Source organism: Myotis myotis, unplaced genomic scaffold, assembly GCF_014108235.1.
Source record: "Myotis myotis isolate mMyoMyo1 unplaced genomic scaffold, mMyoMyo1.p scaffold_m19_p_8, whole genome shotgun sequence".
NCBI lineage: Eukaryota > Metazoa > Chordata > Mammalia > Chiroptera > Vespertilionidae > Myotis > Myotis myotis.
Genome location: NW_023416390.1, coordinates 69,917,683 through 69,943,937, shown reverse-complemented (window position 1 = coordinate 69,943,937; position 26,255 = coordinate 69,917,683). Strand labels below are relative to the sequence as shown.

General features: G+C 35.8%; 1 protein-coding gene across 3 annotated transcripts in view; it reads left to right on the top strand.

Moving 5' to 3' along the window:
- The window catches only part of KYNU (kynureninase), a 107,203-nt gene extending 82,606 nt beyond the window's left edge, over positions 1 to 24,597 (top strand). For all 3 annotated transcript variants that reach the window (XM_036320768.1, XM_036320769.1, XM_036320770.1), the window contains 4 exons: positions 11,628 to 11,680; positions 13,494 to 13,579; positions 20,813 to 21,043; positions 23,328 to 24,597. In XM_036320768.1, the coding sequence (XP_036176661.1) occupies positions 11,628 to 11,680; positions 13,494 to 13,579; positions 20,813 to 21,043; positions 23,328 to 23,462 (505 nt within the window). In that variant the 3' untranslated portion in view covers positions 23,463 to 24,597. The remainder of the gene's footprint in view (positions 1 to 11,627; positions 11,681 to 13,493; positions 13,580 to 20,812; positions 21,044 to 23,327) is intronic.
- Positions 24,598 to 26,255: the final 1,658 nt, after the last annotated feature.

Sequence of the window (26,255 nt, the reverse complement as noted above, 5' to 3'; positions counted from 1 at the left end):
GTTGTCACAAAGATTAAGTGAGATGACATGAAACTATCCTGTCATGTGTTTCCTAACATTTCCCAGGAAACACATCTTAGTTTCCATCCTTTTTCCCTTGGCAGTTCACTGTGCAAAAGCTTTGCTCACCATGTCTTTTCAATTGTATTCCCTGATGGCATGAGAATAAAAAATTTAATGAGCCAGACCACTCTTAAATGTTCTATGGAATTATGTAATTTCCATCCAGGTCATATGGATGTGATGCTGGATGGTAGACAATTAGAATCTCCAACGGGGCTAGTCCAAGGGCTGTACTTCTAGGGTCCTTGGTGTTAAACGGTTGGATAGCAAAATATAATTTCTTTAGTGAGTAAATGCAATTGAGGTATATCATCATCAACTAATGAGGTAGACAAGTTTAAAGCAATCATTATATTATGTTTGTACTTTTTCAGATATAAAGTTAAAGTATTTTTATAGATTCAGTAAATAAAGCATAAGAAAAAGATGCCTTGACTTCTGTTATATAATTGGTTTCTAGTTTTGTTGTTTTCTTCTCCCCCCCCCCCCATGATTAACACATTTTTCTCTTCATGGAGTTGTTTCTTTCATATTTGAGTTAGGAACATGTCATCAGTACATTCAATTATAAGCTATGATTTCCTCTTATGATACCATATTTGCACCCTAGGTCTTTGATGTTTCTGCCAACTATACCCAGGACTCATCATAACTCATACTCTTGAATTTTTAATACCACAAACAGAAATGACAAATACCTAGTGCTGCCTGGCTGGCGTGGCTCAGTGGTTGAGCATCAACCTATGAACCAGATCACGGTTCGATTCCCGGTCAGTGCATATGCCCAAGTTACAGGCTTCATCCCCAGTGTGGTGTGTGCAGGAGGCAGCCGACCAATGATTCTCTCATCCTTGATGTTTCTATCTCTCTTTCCCTCTCCCTTCCTCTCTGAAATCAATAAAAAAATACATTTTTTTTAAAAAAAATACCTAGTGCTTTAGTGAATACACAAAAATGAAAGAAAAGTTGCTAAATAAGAAAAAAAGCATTAAAACTATTGTCTCAATTTTTGTTTTGATCCCATTAAGAAATGGGGGGAAAAACATGTGGCCTTTTTTTTTCCAGAAATGTGGTAATTTTTTAAAACTGTATATGTAAATGTCGTCAGGCCATAAATTTAGGTGGGCAAATACTTTCATTTTCTTCACTTTTATCTGTCAACTTATTTGATACAGGAAATGCAGTCTTGCAACTTCTAGGTTCGCTTAGTAACATTTGTGATTTTTTTCTCAGTAAACTCATAGTTTGAGCTCTGTCAGTACAGAGTTCTTGTGCTTTTCCTCTTAGGATGGCACCTAAGGTGGCAAGGATGGATGACATGCAAGGCACTCAGACATAGATAAGGGAGAGGCATCTGGCTCACAGCCATCTCCTGGAACCTATGACAATGTTCCTGGCACCTCTTTGGCCATCTGTTCTCTACTGCTGCATGTTCCGAGATGTTTGTGGAACTGCCATGACCCCTTGCCCTTTATTCCAACCTTCCAGCTCCATTGGGGACGATCAGTTTCTCAGTCACTTCTGCTCCCTTCTCTGGGAATCTCAGAATACTCTCTTGGATATTTTGGGTTAGTATGATTCCAGGTTGTAAATTGAGGTGCTATCTCTATGGCACCAAAGTGTCATAGCGGGATTCTAGACAAACCCCTTTGCATTGCCTCAGTAGGCTGAGCGTTCATGGCTCTGGCAATTTGTATCATTAGGTCCTCCCAAACACATCTGAAGTTCCCACTGACCCCTTAACCTTCTCAGCTCCCATCCCCTGGGCCAGTGGTTCTCAACCTTCCTAATGCCGCGACCCTTCAATACAGTTCCTCATGTTGTGGTAACCCCCAACCATAAAATTATTTTTGCTGCTACCTCATAACTGTAATTTTGCTACTGTTATGAGTCGTAATGTAAATATCTGATATGCAGGATGTATTTTCATTGTTACAAATTGAACATAATTAAAGCATAGTGATTAATCACAAAAACAATATGTAATTATATATGTGTTTTCCAGTGGTCTTAGGTGACCCCTGTGAAAGTGTCGTTCGACCCCCAAGGGGTCGCGACCCACAGGTTGAGAACCGCTGCTCTAGGCTTACCTGGGGAAGGGAGTGCAGTGGGCTCCGTAGTAGGAAAGCTGAATCCAATCTTTCCCTTCCACTTTTAAAGCTTCTCTGTCCTTTGCATGAGAAAACTTGATGTTATTCATGGGGTAGGTTCATTGTTTCTCCTATTCTCTTTTCTTGTTGCTGTTTACAGCATAAACTTTATGCTCAGCTCTATGAGACACATGACAACTAGAATGTCTTTTGAAAATAGACATTGTTTGCAAAATGTCTGCAAATGAGAAGCCTTATACGTTTCAGAAGCTCATTTTGGAACTCTAAGCTAAAAAAAGTTTTGATACTACCTGTTGTGGTCTCCAGCTAACAAAGGACCCTGAAGCAATAACATTTATTGATTCACTGTGGAGAAGAGGAAAGTTGTAGGAAACTGTTCATAAATAATGTGAAAAATTCTTAATAGTTTCAAAGATTTTACTACCCTCCAAATTTTTGCCCAAAACATGTTATATCAGTAATTGTCCTTAAATCCATAAATTTTTCAGGTCAGGGGAAACTGGCAATTAATGTGTGAGCAAAAGAGCATAGGTAGCAGGAGCAGGACCTAAACTGGACCATCAGTTTTTAATCAGATTTAATACTTTATTCTGGAACAATCACTTGGCAATAATTCTAAAGTTTAATATTAAGTGTAATCTAGAAATTTAGCAAACACATTTTTAAATCATCAGAATTCACTTAGGGTCAAATAGTATAGCACAAAAAATAAAAATAAGAGTGAAAAAGGGAGGTGGTGGTGGGGGATCAGCCAACGTAGCCTGTATGTGTGTTGGAAGTATAGGAGATCAGGGACATCATGCAAAATGCTCACGGAGCTAAACCAAGAATTGCTACTTGATGATTATTCACAGTATCAACGTATACAACTGAAAATCTGATCAGTTTTCAAATGTTATATATTTCATGACTGGTGACTGGATGAAGACTAAACAGTAACCTCTTAACACCTCTAACTTCCTCATGTTCCCTGGAGGCACAGGGATATGCTAAATGTGAAGTTAGATATGTGTTCATTTACTTATGTGAAGGCTATTCCTTCTTGTTCCCTTGGTAGGTTCTCTCTCTCGCTTTATGGAGATGATGCTGGCAGTATGTAGGATTACTGAAATATAATCATAGATTTTTGAGAATATTCATGAAACCACCCAAAACATTTTCCCTCAAAGCAAGATTTTTGGGATGGATAGGAATAAGTCATATAGAATTGGAAATTTACAATTACTAGGAACAATAGTATAGTTTAGATAAAATGTCAACTTCAAACAATGTAAAACTCACTGATGGACTCTTTGAAATAAACTCAGGGGCCTGAGTGGAATTTAGAGTAGTGCCAAATAAATGTTTTTCCCGGAACTGATGAATTGCCTTTTGTATTTTCTCCACTTTTAGATATATCCTATTTCCTATGCTTTTATCCCACAGACGATTCAAAATCCATCATATAGCCATCAATCTAAACATCAAACAATTCTAAAAATACTTTGCACGCAAAGTTAACTCTGTTGAAATATTTGACAAGTTAACTTTTAAAATAAAGCTTACCCTGAATCTTTTAAAAGAGAAAGTGGACATCTATATACATAAAGAATTATCCTTTATAATAAAAGGGTAATATGAAAATTGACCCTAATGGCGGATCGACCAGAGAATGACTGGTTGCTATGACACACACAGATCACCATGGGGCAGACACTCAACACAGGAGCTGCCCCCTGATGGTCAGTGCACTCCCACAGCGGGAGCGTCACTCAGCCACAAGCTAGGCTGACGGCTGCAAGCACAACAGCAGTGGCGGGAAAGGCTCTGCAGTGCTAAGAATGTCCGACTGTGGTTTAGGCCCGCTCCCTCCATAGTCGGACATCCCCTGGGGGGTCTTGGACTGCGAGAGGATGCAGACTGGGCTGAGGGGACCCCCCCACCCCCGTGCACTGGGCCTCTAGTGTTAATTATAATTATGTAAAACTTCATGAAGTTAATGATTATTTCAGTTGGAATGTATGCAGCCATAATTCAAATTCTTTTTTTAATAGATACATATTTCAATATGTAAATATGTAATTTAGAAAAGTTCTGATTATCTATCTATCTATCTATATATATATGGCTAATATGCAAATTGTTCCCACGGGAGTTTGACCAGGAGACCAGGAGTTCAATTGCTCGCTATGATGTGTGCTGACCACCAGGGGGCGGCTCAGAATGAAGGAAGGCCCTGTTGGGCAGCCAGAAGGCCTCAATTGGCCCTGATCACCAGCCAGGACTAGGGACTCTACCCGTGCACAATTTTTGTGCACCAGGCCTCTGGTTTCTAATAGAATAAGTTCTTCCTTTCTTCTGCACAATATAATAAGTTCAAAATGTTTTTAGTGTACATGGCTTTTATAAATCACTACCAGGAAAGTTTCAGGTATTTTGTTAGAACTGTTTGGAACTAATTCTTAATGTTTTTCAAAGTAGATCTACATTTTGATAAACTTCAGCATCTCATACAAAATTTGTGTCCTAAGTTTTTTCTTTCAGTTTACCCCATTCACAGAGATGAAAATGTTATATGAACTCACATTAGACTTGAGAGAGTTGTGACTTGCATTCTAACCATTAAAATATGATATCTTTGCTTTGGCCAATTTTGCTTAGGGGTTAGAGCATCAGCCTGAGCACTGAAGAGTCACGCATGGGTTTGATTACCAGTCAAGGTCACATGCCTTGGTTGCGGGCTCAATCACCAGCCCCAGTCGTGGTGTGTGTGGGAGGCAGCCAATAGATGTGTCTCTCTCACATTGATGTTTATCTCTCTCTCTCTTCTCCTCCTCCCTCTCCTCCACTCTCTCTAAAAAATATCAATGGAAAAATTATTCTTAGGTGAGGCTTAAAAAAATTATGTCTTTGATACTTATGCTTTCACAATTTATTTTCAATTTAGATGAGGGATTTTAAAAAGAAAAACAAATTTTTAAATGCTAAATAAATTTCAGATAATACCTCTTCAGTAAGTATTGGCTTCATCTAAAATGGCTGACATATTGTCCATTATACAACATGGATTAGTCCACCTTGAAAAGGCATTAGCTCCCAAAGAGCCTTGCCCTTTCTTAGTTTTGGGCCTTTGCATGTGCTGTTTTGACTACCTGGAACACCCTTCCCTTTCTCGTTTGCTAAAATATATTCATCCTTCTGCTCAGCTCCCTCAAAAGAGCGTGCCTGATTCAGTTGTTTAACCAATACTTCACTGATTGACTGCTCACCACACATCACATCACCCACATTACAAACACTCTTACAAAAACACTAAGAGACAAGTCTCTGACCACAGGAGCTTACATTCTAGTTGAGGAAGAAAAGAAAATAAGCAAGTAATTATTTATATGCATAATAGATATTATATATTTTATTATGCATATTTATTTTTTTTTTGGTTTCATGTCTCTTGTAATCATTTCCTTTAAGAACATAGAACTTTTCCTCATTCACTTTTAATGCAACACCAAATGGTATTTTATTATGTAGATTTAAAATAATTTTTCATAATTTATAAAATCAGCCTCCTATTGAAGGAATTTTAGGTTCTTTTTATTCTCAGATTCTTACTAAAAGCGATGTACACCTGACACTAATACAAAATAATATTGAATGTAAATTGTAATTTAAAAATAAAATTATATAAAATAGAAAGTGATTTCAAGTATAAAAAAAATAAAAGACAAAAGGGATACAATGACCATAGTGATACATCATTCACATCAGACTTTTATAAATCCTGGTGAGTAAATTCCAGGAAGTGAGTATGCTAGGTCAAAGTATATGTGCATTTGTAGCTTTTATAGTTATTTTTCATTTATTCTCCAGAGATGTGCACTGAATTATACTCATAACATAATATGTGAGTTATTCTTTATCCCCATTAATACCAAGAGAGTTCATAATCAAACATCATTTTTTGCCAATCTAAGAGGTGAACTGGGGTATCTGTCTAGCTTTTATTTGTATTTTTCTTACATTACTTTTTAACTTTTAAAAGTAATTTTCCTTTTCTTTATGATCTAGTCACATCTTTTGGTCATTTTATTGGGTGGTTATTTTTGCATTATTATTTTAATCTACTAATAATTTTATTTATTTGGTTTTTTATTGTTTAAAGTATTACAAATAGTAGTATTATTGATTTTTAGATATTTTCATACTGGGAAGATTAACCTCTTGTGACATAAGTTACAAATGATTTTTTTAAAAATAGGCTGTTGCTTGATAAAATTTTCTCTTATGATTCATTAGTTTATTGAGGTAATCCTATGACTTTCTTTTTAGCTTTGTTAATACAATGAATTACATATTAATTGATTTGTTAACACATGCCACAATGTTTTGATTCTGAAAATTTGAAATTGTAATTTTTACAGAAATATCCAATTTCATTGTTTTTATTTTTTAGGAATCTTAGCATGATATATATTTCCATATGATGTTAGAATCAGCTTGGCTAGCACCAAATTAAAAAATGTACTTTTTTGGAGGAATCATATTAAATTTATACATCAATTTGAGGAGAATTGGCATTTTTCTTGATTTTCAATGTTATTCAAGTATTTTTGTTATTCAGATTCAGGAGTGTTTAAAATGTTTTTTATGTAGGTCTGGAACATTTCTTGGTAATATATTTGGAGCAGTTTTAAATTTCAGATGTTTGTTTCTAATATTTTCTTCCAAGCTACTAAATAATCTTTTTGCTTATATCAGATATTAAATTATGTAATGTGAAAGTAGTAATAATTTACTTCTCTTTTTCAATTTTTATAACTGCAAAATCTAATATTATTGAAACCACATTTGGTGTTTCTCCATTAAGTCCAAGTTTGATCTTTAAGACATAGGTATTTCATTTCAATAAGTGTTTGTCTATTATTATTTTGTTAAGATTTTCTTTTAATTCAGAATAGTTGCAGAATGTTGAAAATGTTTTTGCAAGTAATCCTAGAGAGATGATTCTATGATTTTCTTTTTAGCTTTATTACTATAATTGTACATTAATAAATTTGCTAATATAGACCCATTCTTGTATTCTTTAAATGAAATATATTCTTCATAACACGTTAATAGTTTAATATGCTGTTAGAATCTCTGAAGTCATATTGGCTTGTTGTTTATCTGTGCAATTCTAACCTCGTATGACACCAATATATTGTTTTTGAAAATAATGGAAATATCTCCCTCCCATATCCCCTCTATTTGTTTGTTTGTTTGTTTGTTTGTTTTTATGCTTTGGAATAGTTTAAATAGCATTGGAATTATCTACACTGAAAAGAGTTGATAGACTTTCCCTATCAGTCCTTATTCTTTCATAAATTTTAGGTTTTTCAGCTGATTCTTCATTTTTTCTATTAAAATCTCTTGGTTTAAATTTCTTTCTCTTTTGGAATTAATTTGGATAAATACTCTCTTAGAATATCATCCGTTTTATCTAGGTTTTATAATTGATTGCAGCAATCTAGCTTTTGTGATGTCCTTACTTTTCCCTTTATTGTGATTATCTTTCCCCATAATATTCCATTTTTATAGATATACTGTCTTGTATTTTCTCAATCAGTTGGTATCCCTCCCCATCACAGAAGTTTTTACTTATGTATTAATGGAACTATTATTTTGTTTTCTGACAATTAATTCCAGCTTTTACCTTTATTAATTGCACACTACTGTTTTATTTCAATTTATTTTTATGTTCTTTATAACTTCTTTAGTCTTATTATTGATTAGTTTAATTAAAATTTCTTGATCTGAAATCTGAAGTTAACTATTCTCTATGCCCTATTCTAGTAATATCCAAATATATTTTTCCACAGTATTATCTTTTCAAACAATTCTACCAATTCAGTTTGATCCTAAAAGTACTTTGAGACAAATTTTATTTTAATGGTAATTGAGTCTTTTTGTTGTCTGAATTTGTTATTAATTACTAGTTTTATTGCATTGTAATAAAAATATATTCAACAATTTATCCACTTTGGAAATGTTAAGGTTTTGTATTTAGTTTTAGTTAATATTTTATGAGCACTTCTAAAACAGCTATCTTTACTTCAGAGTAAAGCATTAAACATTTGTCAATTTGATTTACCTTCTTAATTGATATTTTTGTCAACTTGATCTTTCATAAACTCAGGTTAATCAAGTTCTTCTAACAGAGAATATTTCTATCACTCTTGTAGCTTCTATAATGTCTAATTTATGAATGTTGCTTCCCTGTTATGTAATGTCTAGAAATTCATAACTGTTTTATCTTTATTTTGAATTAGTTTAATTAGCATTACAAAATGTCCTTATTTAAATCATTTCATTCCTTTTATGGTCAGAATTCCTTCTTGTCTGATATAAAAATTGCATCCACATTTGATTTGCTTTTGCATTTTCCATTTATACTTTTGCTCAGCCTTTTGTTTTGTTTTTATATTTATTTTATATTTCTTTTTTAATTTAATTTAATATTTCCTTTATTTTTCATCATCATTTATTCCCTCTATGCTCTCTTCCATCTCCAACCTCCACCCCCTTCCCCAACCCACTTTTATCATTTTTCTTTCTGAATCACTTATTGTAACAGTCTCTGATTTCTGGTACAATATGATAGCATTGTTTTTTTAATACATTAATTAAACTCATTAGCATTTGCAGTGACAGCTGTCTGGTCTTAATTTAATGGCATACTTTATGCTTCTAGAACTTTGTAAAGGTTTGTTTTGCTATTTTTGTTCATTATTTTTTGTTGTTGTTAATCTTCACCCGAGGATATTTTTCCATTGATTTTCAGAGAGAGTGGAAGCATGGGAGAGAGAAGAGAAAGGGAGGGAGTAGAAAGAGACGGAGAGAGAGAGAAAAAGAGATTGGTTGCCTCCCACATGCTACCCATCCAAGGCCATGGATTGAATCTGAAACCCAGGTACGCACCTACGACTGGGAATAAAACCCTCAACCCTTCCATGCTTCAGGCCCACGCTCTAACCACTGAACCACTGGCCAAGGCTTATTTTTTAGTTTTAATTAGTTTTTCTGATAGTCAAGATTTTAATTTAAAATTTTACCTTTTCTATTAGTTCCCTTTCATGAGCAACAATAGAGTTAGCAGGTTTTATCTTCCTCTGCCTATTCTCTCATTACCCCATGATTTAGTCAATTTTTACTTTCTTGATGTTTACTTGTATTTTTAGATCTGATTGTGCTTCTATTACTTGATCTATCAAGTTTAAATTATAGATGATTATGCAGTGAAATTACTTTACTTCCCCCTACTTTGTTAGTTATTTTTACATTACCATGTAACATTTTATTTATGTTCTATCTCCACATTTGTTTATTCTTAGTTCTATTATTAAATACATTCAATAGTCATCAAACATCATAATTTCCCTAGTCATCTCTTGGCTGACTTAAGTTCACCCTTAGGCAGGTTTTCAAGAAGAGTTTATGGGAAAAAAAATATTAGCTGAACTCTTGTTTGATCAACACCAATAACCTTTACACAGTTTGCCTTATCCAAACCTAATATTTGTACGTTATGTTTTCTTTCTCTTTCTTTGAGTATCATACAGGTATTTCTACATTATTCTCTGTCAATAAATGGTTGCATTAGATAAATTTGAGGCCACGCTGATATTTTTGCCTTTATTCTATATTCACCCTTTTTGTTTGCAAACACAGTTCTGTTTGTTTTTTCATCTTCAAAATCCATTAACTTTAATAAGCTATAAATAAAATTAACCACTCTAGGTTAATTCTCCCAAGTCTTTCAGACAATTTTGTATTTATTTCAATATGTAGATTTAAATCAGTTTTGATTTCATCAAAATTGTCTTGAGTTATAACTTTTTTAAGATGGTTATTTTAAAACGCCTTCAGGTTTTATTTCATTTTTTAAATATGTTATTGATTTCAGAGAGAGGAAGGGAGACGGAGAGAAGGATAGAAACATCAATCATGAGAGAGAATCATTGATCGGCTGCCTCTTGCACGCCCCCTACTAGGGATCGAGCCTGCTCATCAGGGACTAAACTACTACCTCCTGGTTCATGGTTGGCAGCTCAAACACTGAGCCACACCTGGCCTGGAGAATTACACCATTTTAAAAAGTTTTTCTGTTTGTTTGCTTTCCTTCTTTGGAAGTTCACTCTGGTGGTGATAGAACTGTTTTGCCTATTAATTTATTACTAGAGGCCCAGTGCACGACATTTGTGCACTGGAGGAGTGGGGTCCCTCAGCCCAGCTTGCGCCCTCTCGCAGCCCCGGACTCCCTGGGGGATGTCTGCCTGCTGGCTTAGGGATGTCCACCTGCCAGCAAATCACAGTTTGGTCTATTTGCATATCAGGGTTTTATTATATAGGATTTTCTCCCTAAACTATTTTAAATCTTTTTTTCCTCAAAGCTATCCTCTGCCCCTTGATGTAGTTTCCTGACATCCTTGCATTCCTTCCAAATTCTTCTCTTTTTTCTAATATTTTCTGATTTCTGCAAGCTCATTTTTTACTCTCCTATTGTCACACTATAATCAGTCCTATTCCTGCATTTCTACTTGGCAATTTTCCATTTATGGAAAATTATTTTATTAAGTTTCTATTGTTTTACTTATTCACTATTTTATAGCCTTTTTAAAGTTAAAAATTTATTTAGAGACAACTACTACCAGGAATATTGTATTACTCTTCCTCAAATTTTATATTTTTCTTTAAACTATTTTGTATTTTTTCCATCTATTACACATTCATATAATTTTCCTATAACAAAAATTAACATTTTAATTAAAATATGAAAGTAACCAATTTCTTTAGAAAATTATTGAAAAATTTTCAACTATTATATAGTTTTTTTGTTTGTTTGTTTGTTTTTACAGAGAGGAAGGGAGAGGGATAGAGAGTTAGAAACATTGATGAGAGAGAAACATCCATCAGCTGCCTCCTGCACACCCCCTACTGGATATGTGCCTGCAACCAAAGTACATGCCCTTGACCAGAATCGAACCTGGGACCCTTCAGTCTGCAGGCCGATGCTCTATCCACTGAGTAAAACCGGTTAGGGCTATTATATAGGTTTTTTTACACCATTTCTCTTTGGGGGTTTTATTGTAAAATATATTGTTTTAATGCTTTTCTTTTTTTGAGATTTTATCTTTGTTTTAAAATTTTAAAAGCCAAACATTTTTATTCATTTCATTTTATTTTAAATATGAGAAAGGTAATTAAATATAGCTCTTTATAAAAACAATATAACTGGTGATATGAAAAGTTGATTTAATCCTTAGTCTTGATATGGTTATAAATATGAATGGTTTTAAGATATCATATGGAATTTACATATTCAAGTATTTGATAACTTGTATCAAACGTGGTTTCAATATGCAGGGCCTAGATTTCTATATTAATTGTGATTATTTTTGTAGACCAAAGTATCTAATGTTGTTATTTATATTTTAGGTTAGTGGGATGGTTTGGCCATGAACTCAGCACCAGATTTAAAATGGATAACAGTAAGTGTATTCCATTTTACTTTACAAGTCATTTTATTTTAACTTTAATTGTCATCAGTCTTTGTATGATACGTAATATACATGCCTCCTGGAGAATGCACTTTGAAAATGCCACTGAGAATTTTTAAAATAAGAAGTGACATTTCCAGAGTGTAAGACTAAGTGTTTATAGAATTCAGCATGATGTCAAGTCTATCCCTTTGTAGGGAGATAAGAGGAGGCGAAATCTAGCATAAAGGATCCGACCGCATCAATATGGAGTACCCGAACATCAGGCAGTGAGGACAAGAGGGATTTTTGCCTTGGAGTCAGACCCAGAGAGACTTGGGTGTCAATCCCACGTTGCTGCTTAGTAATTTTGTGATGCTGCACCAGCTATGTCATCTTGGAATTTTTCTTCTCACATAATTAATGTGAATAATATATATTTCAGGATTTGCTTTGTGGGTAAAGACAAATCTAAACCAAAGAGCAAACAGCAGTGTTATTTCATTTTTATCTCCTCTTCTTCCAACTTTTCCTCCTTTTGTAGTTTTGCCACTTACTGAACAGTAGCAGGTAAACCTCAGAGGGTAGACATGAAAGTGCACCAGGCACAGGGGTGTACTGCCCTGCTCTTTTCCTTAATGACTCTGTTCTGCAATCACATGGAGCACAGAAAGCTTTGCAAATGTTGCGAGAATCCCACTTAAACTTGATCATTCAGATGATGTCCAACCCTGAGATAGGATTTTAAGCAAATTCACATTTACAAAAACCAAGACGAAAAAGGATCAAGATGGGCTCTTCCAGTCAAATCAGGAAAACTATATTTCATCTTGGCTGCTGAAATAATGAGATCAGTCCAGTTACTTAAATTTTTTGTGCTGGGTTTCTTATCTGTAAATGAGGGAGGTGGATTAGATCAGGCAGCAGAGTTTTTCTGTGAAGGATAAAACAAAAGTTATTTTAAGCTTTTTGGTTTGTACTGTCACTGTGGCAAATACTCAGTTCTACCATTGTAATGCTAAAGTAGTCATAGACATACATAAATGAATGATGGAGCTGTGTTCCAATAAAACTTTATTTATAAAGACAAGTGGTGGGCCACATTTGGCCCACAGGACATAGCTTGTCTAATCCTGGATTAGATGAATCTTGAAATACCCAGAATATTCTAGTTTATTTAGTCAGTCTTAGTTTTAATTTGGTCTCTAGTTAGCAATTTTCACTCTATTGGATTTAACTTTCAATTTAATTAATTCTAATTATGATAATATCTTATATTAATTCACCTTTTAAACATATCATACTTAGGCAGATTATTTTTTTTAACTTCCTCTTTTTCCCTAAGAAAAGCCACTTGACCCTAGTGCTAAAAGTCACTTTCATAGGTCATTTCATTTGATATGTCTGGCTTTGGGCAGCATTATGATTACAAGTTATTTAAATCCTGATGTTTTTCTCTCATTGATGTGGTTTCATAATGGAAGAACATAGCATGAAGCAGAACAAGGAATACAGGCTTGGGAATGGCAGAGGACAGGGTCCAGAAAAGCTTTTAGAAGAGACCACTTTTATCTTGTGTCTAAGAGCTCTAGTGTTTGGTAGTTTCCTAAGAAGGTGGGGGCAGGAGAGACAGACATAATAGGTAAAGGGAAAATGTGTGCCAGTTTTTTAGGTCCACAGATTTTCTCTTAAATTATCTCAGAAATCTTAGGGATATAAATGTTTAATTCTTTTTCTCTCTACTACTCTGTCATTGAAAAAAAAATCCATAAAGAATAACTTTTAAGATATATTCTGTTAAAATGACATAATATGAATTTTTCAGAATTGCAGTTAATCCCTGGAGCCAATGGATTTAGAATTTCAAATCCTCCCATATTGTTGGTCTGTCCTTTGCAGGCTAGTTTAGAGGTAAGTGATCTGTGTGCCAGTCTTCCCACATCTTTACTTTTTCTTTACCTGATTGTGACATGCTGTAGTACTTTCTCTGCTAATCAACAAGATTATAATGTGCATGTGATTTGGCCCAGAAAGCAGCAGAGAGAACAAAGAGAACCAAACGGTTAAAGAGGAGGGAAGGAGAGTTTAATGCTGCGTTCTCAAGCGGGACCCACCAGCCCAAAGGTGGGGCCAGTGAATTCGCGCCAACAGGGCGGGGCGGCACTTCTTTTATACAGGTGTTTAGTGAGGGGCGGGAGCAGGAGCTGAGGAAGTTCCCCCCACGGGGGTCATCACGGTATTCAGCTGAGGAAGATCCCGCCGTGGGGGTCAGCAAGATATTCAGGAAGGAGTCAGTATCTGTGTTGGGGGTCCTTATTCTAGGGAGGAGCCCGTATCTGTGTGGCCATCTGTCTGGCAGGCTGACCTGTTAGAAATTCCAGGGAGGGTCCATTATCTCATCACACCTCTGCAGCATCTGATCCTGGGCTCCCTCTGACTTAACATCGCACTGTGCACAAACATTGTGCAAAGGGTAGTGTTCACCTTTAGGATGCGTCCCTATGTGAATTATCACCTTCTATGTGTCTCCAGCCCCTAGCAGGATGATTGGCACATTGTAAATGTTACCTGTAACACACCTGGGGAGACGTACTTTTAGTTCCACTTCCAATTTGTGTGAACATGAGTGAGTTACTTAATCTTCTATTGATTTCTCAATATTAAAACAAACATGCCATATTTAACTCCCAATTAATTAAATCATTCAACATTTATTTATTAAGAGAATGCCGTGTGCCAGACGATGCTATGATTACTGGGGCTCTGTCTTTCTAGTTCTGTGAAACAATGAACTGACAAAGTTTTAGGAAGACTAAGGAGGGAGTATATACATATATACATATATATATGAATAATCAGAGTAAAACAAAGATTGGGTAAGGTTGTTTCATGAGTTAGGGTAAATTTTGTTAAAACTGGGGATCTATGCCATTATAGTCATGTATATAATCTCTACTCTTACTGGCTAAATATTTTTCTTTAAATTCATTCATATTTTTACTTAAAGTTAGTCTTACCCTAAATAATAATATCCAAGGAACCAGTTTGTTTTCCTAGATCTGCATATCTCTCTACTTCAATATATCTAAATAATTTGATGTATCTCTACCTATCTATATATTCCAACTAATTATTTGAATATTAATTAATTTCAGAGTGAGACTAAACTTATTCCAATATAGTTTTAACAACTCTTTCATGCACAATAGCAGTATAAATAGATATATTATGTAAAAATATATTCATACACACATTTAGGTAAAATATATTTTAAGTAGACATATACATTTTTAATAGAGATTTTTAAGCAAATAGCTATTCAAATAAAATTTTATTTTCAAAAATTTTAAATCATCCAAAGATAAAATAGTTTTTGATATTTTAGGAAATCGTGTTGTGGAGTGACTGGAAATACTTCCAAAGTCTCTTCTAAACCTAAAATTCTAGGAATCTGTGAACAATTTTCGCAGTTTCTCATTTTGGCCACTGGGAAGCAGTGTCAAGTTCCGCTAGAGCAGAGGCTCTCAACCTGTGGGTCGCGACCCCTTTGGGGGTCAAACGACCCTTTCACAGGGGTTGCCTAAGACCATCGGAAAACACATATATAATTACATATTGTTTTTGTGATTAATCACTATGCTTTAATTATGTTCAATTTGTAACATTGAAAATACATCCTGCATATCAGATATTTACATTATGATTCATAACAGTAGCAAAATTACAGTTATGAAGTAGCAACGAAAATAATTTTATGTTTGGGGGTCACCACAACATGAGGAACTGTATTAAAGGGTCACGGCATTAGGAAGGTTGAGAACCACTGCTCTACAGTATTTTTATGCAACTTCACTACTAGGTCTTGATAATCAAGCTGGTTTCATTTCATCCTAATTTAAAGAGCAGGTTCTCAGTTTGACCACTAGATGGAACTTGCGCTGTTCTCACTTTTTAGCTTTTTTTTTAGGTTGAAATAAACTCAGTAAACAAGATTTTTGTTAGTGATAAATTTTGGAGGGAATCGGCTCAGCAGATTAGATAATGACATTTGAATTGTTTTTATAAAAGTCATTCAGAGAAAAGCGTCTGTTAAACATTTCAAAACAAAATGTTTTGCTTACCTTACTTGCCAGTTTATATCAGGGAGAAGATGAATTACACTACTTAAAAAAGCCACCAAGGCATACATTAGAAAAAACTATATTTAAAGGTATTTCCTCTTATTTTTCCTATCTTTCTAAGCCTTATCTAGAAATTTTCTTTTGATTCTCCACTGGTATATTCTCTGCGGTGGGTGGGTTATTCCAGCATTCACCCCTCTGCCAGGGCAAGAGTCTGATTCTGAACTTTCCCTCCAGTAGTTTCCTACCATAGTGTATTATAGTCCCCCAGACAAGCTTCTATTCTCAGCTGGAATCGGAAGACTGGTTTATCTCTTCCTTTAATATCTAAGTTTAAAGCCAGCAAAGGGCCTTAAGAGCCAGCAGAAGAGGGATATACACTTTTTTTTGGGGGGGGGGGGGGCTTCTTATCACCTGAGTACTTCTCAGGAGCCTCTTAGAAGTACCTTGCTGAAGTCATTCACTGCTGAGGCAATGACCTAAAGGAAATTATATGTAGGTAATCAAACCTTAGGTTGATGAAAGTATTCTTTTGACATTCTTTCTCCACATTATAAATTGCAAAATTCTGAAATTACAAACTAATACAGTTCATTGTTTCCTATTCTCTACCTAATGTTCCCTTTTCTAGATGATTCTGAGTTTGCCATGTGAGTAAGCACCAGTAAGTTAACCATGTCTGGACTTAACTTATTTGTTTAGAAGTTACTGCATATGGAAGATAGGCAATTGAAGTTTGAGCAAATGAAATAAATACCTGAATCAAACTACCTTTCTTTGTTTTCTCTACTTCCCTTTCGAAAAATATTCCACATAGTCAAATGCCAACTGCAGGAGAGAGTCTATATTTAAGAAGCAGTGCATATGAGCATGATCTCAGGGTTACAATAAGAATTTAAAGCAAAGGATTTTAAATGACTATTTACAATTATGTACATTTAAATGATACTATTAAAATAGCACCTTATAGTCAGTTTTGAACTGTCATTTTCTTTATATTGTTGCTTCTTAATCATTTATACAATACTTTAAAAATATTGTGGGTCAAGGGAAAGAGCACTAGAGTAGGAACCGGTTGGCAAGAACTGCACCCCTCGTGGGGACACGAAGTGTGGCTTACACAAGTGACAACTACTCATTAATGGATTTACCTCTTCTAAGTGAAAATCTTTTGACCAGAGTACTTCTGTGGTCTCCTCAATTTTCAATTACTAACTTGAACTGAAATAATATTCATATTGTAATTTGAAAGGTCATATTTGGATGTAGCAATATATAAACAAATTTTAGACCCTTTTAGGACACAAATTTAAAATGAATTAAATAGCTTCAAAATAAAAATTAGAGTACTCAAATAAAATACATGGCAAGTCAGAAGAGGTTTACTTTGTATTTCCTCAGAAAATTATCAGAGAGCCATTTTTAAGAATTTAGGAGAAAAATATGACAATTGAAAGCATCATGCTTATGCTTATTTTCCTATTTAAACTTATCTAACTTTGCATTCATTTTACTGGGGGGCGGGGGGGGGGAGCCCAAGTAGATGAAACTGCCAAGAATTCTGTTATAAGCTGAATATTTTCAAATTACACTTTTCATTTTTTTTTCTATTAAAAAATATTCTGCCTCTGTACTGCAAGCACAGAAATGATCAGAAGCCAAGAAGGAAAGAGGAGATTTTATTCCCTTTCCCTGTTAACTTCTCCTTTTAGCCCCTCTTAATATTTCGATGTGAGGGTTCGGCAGAGACATTTATAGTACACTCCGTGAAAAGAATTTTATAGTGCCTCAGAATGCACCTGCGGTGGTAAAGTGGAAAACAGTTTTAGATCAAAGTTATTTTATTGTTAACAAAGAGCAATAGCATGTTAACACTGAGATATTTGTTAAAAAAAAATAGTTTCTAGTTATTAAGAAAAATTTGCAAGAGCAAAGCCTCCTATGAAAAATTGTGAGCTTAAGTAATATTCCCCAAAGTCTTGCTAACCTATGAATACAAATGAAATATCATTAAAAGTCCTACTTCTCACATTGCCCCCATCTGTATCTTATGTGGCCCATATCAGAACCAGGAAATTTTCCAGAATTTTTTATTAATAAAAGTTTCCTCAAATAATTATTAATATCCAAAGAGAAGCTTGGAAAGATTATTCTCATATTTTTATATTCCAAACTCAAGAGTCAAAACACTGGGCTGTGCCTTGCCTCTGTGAGGAAGCTGTTTCTTGAACTGGGCTCACTTGTTCCAAAACTTGGCCAGTGTTGCTCAGTGGTTGAGTGTCCACCTATGAACCCGGAGGTCATGGTTCAATTCCAGGTCAGGGCACATGCTAGGGTTTCGGGCACAACTCCCAAGCGGGGGCAGCTGGTCTATGATTCTCTCTCTCATCATTGATGTTTCTCTCTCCCTTCTTCTTTCTGAAATCAATAAAAATATATTTAAGAACACACAACAACTTGGAGATGTTCCCTCATGGAGTTCTCATCGTGCCAGACGTGCTACATTTTGTTTTACACAGAAATGCCTCCTACCGGACTCCATGTAACCGGGGTTACCTGAGTCCTAAAGAATATAATCCCTTACCCACAGGGGATACATTTTAAGACCCACAGTGGAGGCCTGAAACCACAGATAGTATGGAACATAGTATATATCATGTTCCATGTATACTATGATATATATATGATAAAGCTTAATTTATAAATTAGGCATAGTGAGAGATTAATGGCAATAATTAATCATAAAATGGAATAATTATAACAATGTACACTGTAATAAAAGTTATGCACATGTGGTCTCTCTCAAAATATTTCATTGTACTGTACTCACCCTTCTTTATCATTTTTTCTTTTTTCATAATTTCACAGATAGAAGACTCATTCTTACGATAGGTCTTAGGGAGCTCCTCAAAGATTTTTTCTTGCTTCATTAAGTAGAGAACTTGCACCTTTTCACTTAAAGGACAAACTTTACAGCTTCTCTTTGGCATGTCCAAATTGCCAGCCTCACTATGCTTGCACTTTGGGGCCATTATGAAGTAAGTAAGGCTTGCTGGAGCAGAAGCACTGCCATGCCATGCCAGCTGATCTGATAGCCAGGCTGGCGACTAAGTGGGAGGGCACACAGCGTGGAGACACTAGGACAAAGGGACATTCACAGCCTGGGCGACATGGAGCAGAAGTGCAACAGATTTTTATCAGGCTACTCAGAATGGTGCACAATTTAAAACTTATGAATCGTTTATTTCTGGAACTTTTGATTTAATTTTTGAACTTCAGTTGAGGGAGGGCAACTGAAACCATGGGCAACTGAAACTGCGGGAAGCAAAGCCACGAATAAGAGAGGATGACTCTCTTCTTTGCACTGGGACCACAAATGCCTCCTGAAACAAAGGCATCAGCTTCCCCTTGCAGCTGGTCTCCTCCAAGGCTGCAGGCATAGTCTGTGAGGTCTGGGTGGCAAGATACCACTCTATGCTGCCTGAGAGATGAGTGGTGCAGGCTGGAAACATGGTAAAGCGGGTAGTTAGAAGTGGTCTTATTCTAGATATAGTTTAAAGATAGAGCTACCAGCTTTTGCAGATGGATTTGTGGGAGTTGTTTGGAAAATAAAGGAGTCAAGGATGATACCAAAGTGACCTGAAAAACTGGTGGGAAGGGAATTGCCAAAAACTGAGGTGGTAAGGCTACACCTGAGGAGAAGGTGACTTTAGGAGGAATATTGGGGATCCCAATGTTGAATATGTTTAGATAGAAATGCCTGTTATACATGTATCCAATTAGAATGTCGAGTAACAGTCAGATACGTGGCTCTGGATGAGAGAGCTTGGTACGTTAAGTCCAGATTGGTATGAATTGTGGGGTTTTTTTAAATCATTGTCTGTAATATAAAAGGTTGAAAGAAAAAAAATACAACTCCCTTCCTCTTCTTCAGCCAAATTTATACCCTCCATGCAATGAAGGGGACGAACATGTATGCCTAAAGTGTTTACTCCTGTTAGAATGCGGGCCCACACGTATATACAGATATAAGTGTTTTCATAGACATTATGAAGTCTACACAGCATTGAATGACCCTGTCTTTGCTCTGTGGCATAACATGATACAGTAAAGGGACAGAAAGTGGCAGGCCAGTGCATCACACTGTTTGAAGTTCATTCCGCTCTTATAGGGAGGATATATTTTTAAACTCTACTTGACCTGAAGAGATAAGCTAGAAAAGCATGTCTGTTCTGACCTCTAATGTTCCAACACCAGTTACTGTGTGCCCTTGTCACTCATCTTAATATAAGACACCTCAGGCAGGAAATTGCAGTGTTTTCAGACCATACTAGAGTGTAACAGGGAAAAAAGTGATGAAAAAAGAAAAAAAGGCGGGGGAGGGGGGGAGGGGGCGGGCGGTGAGGGAGGAGAAAGGGGGAAAAAAGGCCGAGTCTTTAGTACTAACAAATGTATTGTGTAACATTTTTTGCTTCTCTGTCTGATAAAACTTGCTGTTTTCTTACTGCTAAACTGGAGGAGATTGAGGACGTGGTCAAACATCTGTAAATAATATTTTCAACATCACCTTCCACATAGGCATGGACATTTAGCTCTTACAGTATTGTTTTGTGGACCAAACAAACTTCATATCAGAAAAGAAAACATCTTCCTGATTATGATGGTTTTGGAGAAAGTGTTCAAGTTATGTGATATTTTAATTCCTTTATTAAGGGACACTTATAATAATTATTCTAAGCTAATTTAAATAATTCTGAAGGAACATTACATCAGCTTTTTTTTTTTGTAAGTATTGTTTAAATGGCACTTTTGCAGTTTGTCTGATATAGAAACTTTGCATTCAGTTCTTGATGGCAAAGGATTTAAAAGAGGACATATTTTTACAAAACGATTATTTAAAATGGGATGGTTTTTGGAGAGGTTAAAAGTGGTGACTTCCTTCTTTATGCATGATTTGCAATTTATTTTTGCTTCTTTGTAAATCAACAAAATGTTGTTAATCTGACTGTTTCTCATTCTACAGATCTTTAAGAAAGCAACCATGAAAGCACTGAGAAGAAAGTCTGTTTTGCTCACGGGTTACCTGGAATACCTGATCAAGCACTACTATGGCAAAGAGAAAGCAGAAACCAAGACACCAGTGGTGAACGTAATCACTCCATCCCGTATAGAGGAACGCGGCTGCCAGCTAACATTAACATTTTCCGTTCCAATAAAATCTATATATCAAGAACTAGAAAAAAGAGGAGTGGTTGTAAGTATATCTCTTGCTTTGCTACCCGGCTTTCTCTAGGGGTTGCATGTTAGGGGGAAAATTTGGATTCTTTAGTTTATTCTTTCACTGGTGCATGTAATTTCACATCAATCAGCGAGTTACTGGGGATAAATTAAGTGCCAACTAAGTCAGTATTCGGGACTTGCTAATTAAAGGGCACAGAGATCTGTCATTTCTGATAAAAAAGAAGAAACCACAAATTTTGGATACAAAGTACAGTTTTATGTAATTTATTCACTTTTATTACAGTTTGAGCAACAAATATTGTTTCATCATAATTAGGACACATTCTCACTAGTTTTTACAAGTAAAAGCCCTAATACATATTTATGGAATACATAGAATTAAAGAACATACTACTATAATGGAGGAGAGAAAAATCAGTCAATCTTTTTTTGTTGTTTGATTAAACTAAGTTATTTTCAAGCTTGTCACTTAAGTTATAAAAGATATGTAGGCACATCTGAGGAGTGTTAACATTGTATGAAATAATTTTTTTAACCATTGGGCCAAAGTGGCCTTCTTAGTCTCTTGAAAGGAACTAATAGGTGTTAAGAGAATAATTTCACAGGAAAGTGGTGATAATGCAATCTAGGGACTCCTGCACTCGAGTGGCCCTCCAGACCTTTAGAAGAGGTCACCACCGCAGACTCTGGAGGCACCAATCAGAATATCACCCCTGCAAATCAATATGACCAAGACATGTTCTTGGGAAAGTTAACATGTATCAGCCCGAGATTCGCATCTGTTTTGGGGTGCGAATGTATACTTACTTCAAAAAGTTGGTATGGGAATGAAATGGACCAACGCACATGAACCATTTACTATGCTGTCTAGCCTGTAGTGGGTATCCTATATAATAAAAGGCTAATATGCAAATTGACTAAGCAGCAAATTGACCAAGCGGCAGAACGACCGATCACTATGACGTGCACTGACCACCAGGGGGCAGATGCTCAATGTAGGAGCTGTCTCCTGGTGGTCAGTGCACTCCCAAAGGGGGAGCACCACTCAGCCAGAACCCAGGTTCGGCTGGCAAGGGCAGCAGTGGTGGCAGGAGCCTCTCCTGCCTCTGCAGCAGTGCTAAGGATGTCCCACTGATGGCTGAGCAGGCCTAAGCCATTGGTCAGACATCCCCCGAGGGGTCCTGGACTGCAAGAGGGCGCAGGCCTGGCTGAGGGTCTCCCCGCCCTTTGAATGCATAAATTTTGTGCACTGAGCCTCTAGTTTCTTAATATAGTTCTAGTGAACTTCAGGCGAGGTCAAATTTGTCTGGGCCCATTTCATAGCATTTCAGCATTCCCAGTGTAAACCCAAACTAATTTTAGGCTGTAATAAATAACAAAGCGACTTATTTGAGCAAAAGGAGATACAGCCTGAGAACACAGGTTTAGATAGCAACCTAAATTGTATTCAACAACCCTGGACAAAGGGGAAGCCACCTTTATAGTGAAAGTTCTCACCCAGGTTTCCAATTATGTCCATTTTATGTAAATGAGGTATCCAATTGTGCAGTTGTGATTGCTCAGTATAGTTAAAATAAAGATACAAATTGAGCCATTCTGATTGGATGGGGCAGGTCTCAGTCTGTTGGTAGAAAGATGAAACGATGGTTTCCCCACAGTTGTTGACTCGGATGGTATAAACAAACTGCGGGAAGCCAAAAGTTCAATTTGAGGTTTTTCTCCGTGTACAGAGTATGTGAGGAGCCCCTGTCAGTTAATGACACTAGACTGTAATTCATAATATTTGGGCCCTTGGTTGACCATGGGGCAGATAAATTCTTTCTCTGGGTTCACATCAAATGAATCTTTTTTCTTGAGGTGCACATCAGGAATATAGCCAACTCCTTACCTGAGAGATTAGGGCTTAGAGAATTAAATGTAAGGATAATTGATTGGAATTTGCCAGGGCAGTGTGAGGTTCTCATTCATGTAAATGTGTCCAAAATTCCCGACTCTCCAGTGTCTCCCACAGACGAATCATACATATGCTCTATTAAATGCTTAAAGAAAATGACCTAAATGGACTTCAGAAAAGTGCTTTTGGATATTCATGTAACAGCCCATTAATGGTTTACTTATAATTAAGAAGAGAGTTTCACATAGCATAGAAACTTTATGTTTTAATTAAAATGAAAAATTGCTTATATAGTAAGTTTTAGGGAAATCAGTATGACTATTTCATGTAAGTTCATCTCGAACGCAGATTTTCATGATGAGAATAATGCTGACAGTATTGGGGCCTTATTTTCCCCCCACAGTGTGACAAGCGGGAACCCAATGGCATCCGAGTGGCTCCGGTTCCTCTCTACAATTCTTTCCACGATGTTTATAAATTTATCAGTCTGCTCAATTCTGCACTTGAGGCTGAAGAAAGAAAACATAACAGTGTTTAGAACAAATTAAGCAAACTGAAAGCTGCTGTGATTATTTTATGATTTTCATTCAAGTTTTAATCATTAGAAATGTTAAAAAACTAATTATACCTAACTGGCAATGAATTGCATACTTTACAAAAAAATCTGGGATAATTCTTTTAGAAGTCAATGTTCCTGAGGAATCTAAATGTCTATCCAATTTCTTGGTGTTTTGTGAATCAAGGTTTTCATTGGTCTAAGTATTATGTACAGAGTCTTGGTTAGCTGTTACAGTTCATGGCCAGTGAAATATTGTTACTGGTTTAATTTCTCATTGACTGACAATTTCATAATATATGTGAAATTTTTGTGTCAATTTTCTAAATATCACTTTAGCTTAAATTACCCAAAGACTTTCTTATACGCACTATAGTTGAACCATCTGATATATGTATGATTTTGGGATATTCTATCCAGCTCTAATCTAAGGAACAGAAAAACAAATTTCTAGAGCAGTGGCTTTCAAATATTTTTGGCCACAATCCATATTAAGAAATATATCTAAAAACAGAGACCTACATTTATGTGTGGATAGGCCTTATTTTGACACACAATTTGTAACAATATTTTAACATCTGTGAAAGAAAAGTCTATCAGTTTTCAATCAACTGCTTCTTACAATTGCCATTGGTCATTCTTTTTCATTACCATCCCTGACATTAGCATGCTTCTCACAATGAATAGGAAGCACCTTAGGTTGAATTAAAAGTGGTATATATAGCAAAAACCAAAGGTTCATGAATTATTTACCTGTACTCTGATATTTATTATTCTGTTTTATCTTATTACAACAAATATTGGTTGAAACTTGTTAAATTGATTTCTCCACCCACTCTTGGGCCCTAAATCACTTTTCAAGGATATCCCTTTATATAATGTTATCATAATTTCTCCTTTTTTTAATGGCAACTTCCCTGGATGAAAGACATTGGATGTTACTCTACCGCTAAAATAGTGAAAGAAATCACTCCATGATACTGGCAGTTGAGGGTTAGAATTAAGAAATGAGTTGCCGAAACCGGTTTGGCTCAGTGGATAGAGCATGGGCCTGTGGACTGAAGGGTCCCAGGTTCGATTCCGGTCAAGGGCATGTACCTGGGTTGCGAGCACATCCCCAGTAGGAGATGTGCAGGAGGCGGTTGACCGATGTTTCTCTCTCATCGATGTTTCTGACTCTCTGTCTCTCTCTCTTCCTCTCTGTAAAAAATCAATAAAATATATTTAAAAAAAAAAAAGAAATGAGTGCCTCATCTCTTAACCTCTATTCCAAATCTTATCCTCTATGAAAGCTAGAGTTGTACTCTGCCCTGTTGGATGTCCCTTGTTTTTAGCTGTTGATACCATAATCACTATTCACGGGTTGACAAACTTCTACATTTGTATATATTCACAGCAAGAAAGAGTGACTATGACATAATTATTTCCATATTGAAACAAATTTGAATGAAATTAACTTGGACAACCACTTGGATGTTAGAGTTAAATAAAAAGATGCAGAATTCTAACAATACCAGCAAGTAGTGATGTCTATCAAGAATGTACTATATATTGTGCTGCTCTCTTTATGTTATCTTAGTTGAGTGGCTGTATAATTGCTTTAGTAATATTTAGTGATATTGTTAATATTTTCTTTTTCTTGGGATGTCTCTCAGTTCTTAGCACTGAGCTAAATATGCAGTTAGCCTCTTACAGGCAGGTAATGAATGAGAAAGGTGCAGTTGTAACATGTCGTATATGCTGTCCATGTTTACATTGAAGTCCCCTGTGAGCTTTGTCTCAAAAGAGTAACTAGTAGAAAATCCTGTATGATTGAGTCTGGTTCAGACATGAGCCCACTAGAATACATCAGAGTTATGTAAAATATTACGAATATGTAGACCAATAGATACCTGTACTCCATAGGTAGAAATTAAATGTTTACTCTTATGTTGAGGTTGGAAATAATTCTAAAACTTTAAAAAGCAAGGGCATGTAATGTATTGGTTATGTAATTCACTATTATATGGCAGCCTCCTTGGCCTGTAGGCCTCAAAGACCCTTTCTCTGTATCCCACCCAGGAGCAACATTGAGAATGACTTCATTGTCCTAAATCAAATGAGAAAGATGCTTCAAAGCACAAATTCTCCTGAGAGACAAATAAACGAACTGACATTAGACTGCTGGGCCTTAGTTGGAATTTCAAGCACATATACTCAGAGTATTATTTTAGGTGAAGAGAATGTTGCATTTTTGTGCCAATATTTACTCAACAGAGGTCTTACTTTTCTCTTTCCCAGTATGTGGGAGCTTTACTTCATGCAGTTCCCCTTGCTTTGTATTATGTTAAAACAACAGGCTTGTCAAGAATGGAGACAGTGCAGTGATATATGCAGAGTCTATGGAGGCATTTTCTCTATGGGTTAAAGTAAGCAGTTGGATCCAAGTCAGGACATGGATGCTACAGCTGGTCTGGGGGAAAAGTGGCAATTAAGAGGGAAAAAAAAGAATAGAACGAGAGAATCACAGACATTCTTTTTTTAGGCAACGACAACAGAACCAGACTGTTTGAAACTGGTGACTCCAAATGTCACATTTTTCACTGAATTCTCAGTAATATTGCTGTTTCATAACTGTTCTTTGGTTGTATTAATTCCCACATTAACTTATAAAAAAAAACCTGTTACATATATTTTTATGTACTACATTTGTTATCTTTCTCTTTTGTATGTTTCTTTCTCTCAACAATCACTACTTCAGAGGATTGGAGAGAAGCATGTTAAAAGTTCAAGAAC